Raw genomic sequence first — 4760 nt, 5'->3', positions numbered from 1 at the left:
TATTTTTTTAATTATTTTGACAAACCAATGTGACAGTTCTACACCACTGAACTTATGAAGTTAAAACTGAACTGATTGTGTGATCGTAAAACAATAAAATATTTTGTTTTTAAAACTTTTGTTCTGGCTTTAAGTCTTAAAGAGTTCATATTTTTCTCATAACTCAAGGCACTTCTGGTTTTCAGAGTAGCATTTCATATTAACAGGAAATGATTTTCCCTTCTAAACAGTATTTTTATTCCCTATTAAAAATATCCATATTTTCTTCAGACTTGTTTCAAATTCCAAAACCGTGCACAATAGCTTTGAGGCATGAAAAATATTATAAATGTGTGTCACCACTCTTTTTGGAAAAGATAAGACTTATATTTAATTATGATTTTTAATCAGGATTAAAATAATGTCTTAATTAATTAGAAGTTTCTAATGAATTGATTGCAATTAATTAAAATTTGAATCAAATAGCAATATTAAACATAAAATCAGGAATATTATTTTAAATGAGAAAATCTGCAAGTATCAGCAGGAATGAAAAATGTAATGAGTTTGTTAGGAGTAGTGATGATTATAAAGTTGAACAGGTGCTAGGAGGAAGGACATGTGCTAATGCTCCTTTGTGCACTAACGATGATTCAGCCTGTCACTAAAGGAGCCCTAATGTGACAATAGTTTATTTGTTATGAACTACAGTGATTCTCAAAATAAATAAGAAACTTACTTGCATTGCTTAATTGTTTGTTTTTTATTTTTATTTAGTTTTTTTTGTTGTTAATTGTGCTTCACATTTGTAGTTTTGTGGTGACATTTCTTCTTACATTACAAGGGACCATAATCAAACTTTTGTTTGCTCAAACATTTAAGTTTTTCTGACCCAGTTTCCTTGTACATTGTTCTATATCTCAAAATTTTGCAATAGTTTTTGAACTGTGAAATGCTAAACATTTTAATCAGGAGAACCTTGATCACTAATAAAATCAACTTTTAAGTATTTTATGTGGATGTCTTTCCTGTCCACCATATGGTAGCTAATCAGGAAATAATATCTGTTTACATGTGGTTTGTTCGCTTTAATTGATTTATTTGCTGTTTTTCATATATTTGTTAAATTAAAACTTTTTATTTTAGTTTGTTGTGTGTTGAATTATGTGAGTCTCAAGTGTCAGCCATTTGAAGAGAGTCCTAAACCTTTCATTAATTGTCTTCTTAGTTGAGTGGTGTGTTTTTTTGTTATTTATGGTTGTTTATTTTGATTTGTTCATCTTCTGTTTGGCATGACACGTTTTTTTTAGTTCTTGACTTACAGCTGTGGAGCAAAGGTAGGGCATATTATGTCAAAAATTTAATTCACCGGATGTATTTAAATGTCATAATTTAAGGGTAAAATGTATATAAGCCACTCAACAATCTAATTTCAGTGTTAGTTAAAGTCAGTATGCAGTTTTCATAATTACATAACATTCTGTGACACAAGAAATAAATAGTTTTGTCACAAAGTAATACGAAGGGCCTATAGCAGTGGCCAGCATCCTGCATGTTTTAGTTCTCTCCCTGGTGGTAGTAACAACCTTTTCAGCATGTCGGTGTTCATCTTAGACCTTCTAATGAGCCATCATTTGATCCATGTGCGCTAAACCAGGGAGAGAACTGAAACATGCAGGTTGCCAGCCCTCAAGGACCGACCTTGGGAACCACTGGCCTATAGCATTACAAAAAAAAGACCATGTTGAAAAATCAATGTATAATAGGTCAAATAATTGCAGAATCTACCTGATAGCTATTTGTTTTAAACATTTTCCAAAGCTGTGTAAAACATTTCCTTTTAAATATATTCATTTAATTGTCTAAAAGCGCCTCCTCTGGTCAATAGTTGTAGAGCAGGTGTTCAGGTCGTGAGGGGTTTTTGTACAGCTCTGCTGCTTGTTTGTGTCACTGTGTCTAGTCTGGCACAGTAATACACAGCAGAGTCTCCAGGCTGCATATTCTGTCCATTCAGAGTCACTGTGTTACTGGAAGTGTCTAAATCAATACTAAATTTGTTCTTCAGTGAATCTTTGTAGTATGAGCTTCCAGTGTCTTTCATCCCGATCCACTCCAGTCCTTTCCCAGCAGGCTGTCTGATCCAAGCTGTCCAGTAGCCCAGAGAATAAGAGACCTGACATCTGATGGTCAGACGTTGTCCTGGCTGCACAGTCACAGAGGCTGGCTGGGTCAGCTGTTCACACTTTACACCTAGAGAGAAAAAACATTAAAAATTGAACCACTTTTATTCAGTGTGATCAAGCTGTAAATGTTTCTTTTTCAGTGAGACTCACAGCATCCAGCAGCCAGCAGCAGCAGCAGCAGAGCTACAGAGAACATGGTGGTGGTGAAGATGATCTGATGGGAGTTTCTCTTCTTCTGCAGTCGGCAGCACTAATTAATGTCTATGTGTTTAATTTGCATAATAATGTACAAGCCAATCAGTACGTCTGCTACATATTGAGGGGAACTTTATCCATTTTGTTCCACCAGGATACAGAACCAGTGTGTCTGAACCAATAATGCTGATTTTCTTCTAAGAGAAGGGAAGTTAAACATTATATCAGTTTCCTTTGTCTGATTATGAACCCTAAATATTGTGGTTCTTTTTTCACAGGGAGGCTGGTTTTGTCAGCTGTTCATGCTTCACAAGACAATATTAAATTTAGGTTTACTAATTAAACAGTTATCAATATGTTATTTGTGATTGTGCTGTAAATGTCTGACTCAGGGAGACGTACAAGATCCAGCAGCAGCAGAGCTACAGAGAACAAGTTGAAGTTTATCTCATAAGAGTTTCTTTTCTTCTACTCCTGACAGCATGACGTCTTTAAAAGAGGCAGTTTGTTCGATTTGGCCAAACTTTGCTGGGATCTGTCTGTTCGTTACAGCAGCATTTGGTAAAATTTTACCTGGATTTTATGTCGTATTAACAGAAAATATTAAAAGAATAACATCAGCTTGTCTTTCAAGGAAAATATGCATTACTTATTCTTAAATTAATTTGTCTCTGTAGCTGGATAAAAGAGGTTGGCCTTGTTCGTCGTTAACAGTTCATACCTGTTGGGTGAAAACTTAAGATTAAAATTTGAATGAGGGATAATCATCAGTAGCTATGTTTACATCCACAAAATTCATTGATCAGATTGAAATTTATTCTGATTAAATAATCCAAATGCATCATTTATTAGCAAAAGATTAATTAATCTGATCATGATGTCCATTTATATTCACCAGGTCTAAGTTAGAATACAACCACTGACGAGCGTTTAATTGTAAAATTATGCTGAACATAAATACAAATGCAGTACTGATGTGTCAGCTTGACATAGGCTTAACAGAATGACATGATCAGAATGAGTGTTTATTCCCTAGTTTCCATCTGTACATGGTCCTGAGGGTGAAAATCTATTTAATCCTGAATTCCTTGCAGATTATTTTCCAAGGATAAAAGTTTGCTGAGGTTCAATTCACTGAAGTCTGCCATTTCTATTGGGTAATGCTTTATTTCCGGCTTTTGCAATATTTTAAGTAATTAAAGCGTCATAATTTCAAGAAAAAAACTGTTAGGATATGTATGCAGTAGTTTCACAACTCATTAATTGCAGATGAAAATATAAAATTTTCATGGTTGTAAAAGTATGAATATTCATAAAAGTTTTAAGAAATATTTGCAAAATTCATTAAAGTTGATGCATGCTGTAATTGCTTTAGGAATTTTTTTGCACTGATCAGATTTCAAATCTTCAGTGGTCTCTGAGCTCCTCCTCTGGTGTGTTTTTCAAGTTCAGGCTGTGAGAAGTTTTTGTACGGCTCTGCTGCTGGTTTGTGTCACTGTGACTCTCTGGCACAGTAATATACAGCAGAGTCTCCAGGCTGCATATTCTGTCCGTTCAGAGTCACTGTTTTACTGGAAGTATCTAAATCAATACTAAACTTGTTCTTCAGTGAATCTTTGTAGTGTGAGTTTCCAGTATATTTCATCCCAATCCACTCCAGTCCTTTCCCAGCAGGCTGTCTGATCCAAGCTGTGTAGTAGCTGCCCAGATCATAAGAGACCTGACAGCTGATGGTCAGACGTTGTCCTGTCTGCACAGTCACAGAGGCTGGCTGTGTCAGCTGCTCACACTTCACACCTGAGATTGAAAAAAAATTAAACATTAAGGTGGCAGTGAGAATAAATTCAGTGCATTCATATGGTTTTAGTCTCAGTGAGACTTACAGGCTCCAGCAGCCAGCAGCAGCAGCAGCAAAGTGACAGAGAACATGTTGGTGATCTGATGGAGTTTCAAATGTGCTGCAGCTGCCAGCATCAAATCCTTTAACCAGAGCATGAAATTTGCATAATGACAAAGAGTCAGTGTGGGGAGTTTTTTCAGACATGTTAGCTACATGAAGCATTTGCCTGATCTTTCAGTCTGTATGAAGGGATGACTGTCATTGAATTTAGTGTTGATTTAAAAAATAATAATAATAATTGTCACCATATCATTAACAGAAACAATATTTTATTTTTTGTGTTTAACTCATTCTGACTCATTCTGAGAAGTGAAGTTACACCTTACATCAGTTTCCTTTGTCTGATAATGAACACTAAATATTGTGGTTCTTTTTTCACAAAGAGGCTGGTTTTGTCAGCTGTTTATGCTTCATATCTATGGAGGACAATATTAGATGTAGGTTTACTATTTAAATGGTTATTAGTATGTTTTTGTGATCCTGCTGTAAACATCTGACTCAGG

At 35.2% G+C, this 4760-nt stretch overlaps 2 gene segments (V, D, J or C); both read right to left on the bottom strand.

The window, feature by feature from the left end:
• Window positions 1-1882: 1882 nt before the first annotated feature.
• On the bottom strand, window positions 1883-2358 carry LOC103132614 (Ig heavy chain V region PJ14-like). The segment is given in 2 exon segments: window positions 1883-2229; window positions 2313-2358. Coding segments are annotated over 2 exon segments (393 nt in total).
• Window positions 2359-3510: 1152 nt separating this feature from the next.
• Window positions 3511-4321, bottom strand: LOC103132610 (Ig heavy chain V region XIG14-like). The segment is given in 2 exon segments: window positions 3511-4154; window positions 4241-4321. Coding segments are annotated over 2 exon segments (351 nt in total).
• Between the last annotated feature and the right edge of the window lie 439 nt (window positions 4322-4760).

This window comes from Poecilia formosa, unplaced genomic scaffold (assembly GCF_000485575.1).
Source record: "Poecilia formosa unplaced genomic scaffold, Poecilia_formosa-5.1.2 Scaffold1158, whole genome shotgun sequence".
NCBI classification, from domain to species: Eukaryota; Metazoa; Chordata; class Actinopteri; order Cyprinodontiformes; family Poeciliidae; genus Poecilia; species Poecilia formosa.
The sequence above is the reverse complement of the archived record's forward strand: the minus strand, read 5'-3'. Positions and strand labels throughout refer to the sequence as shown.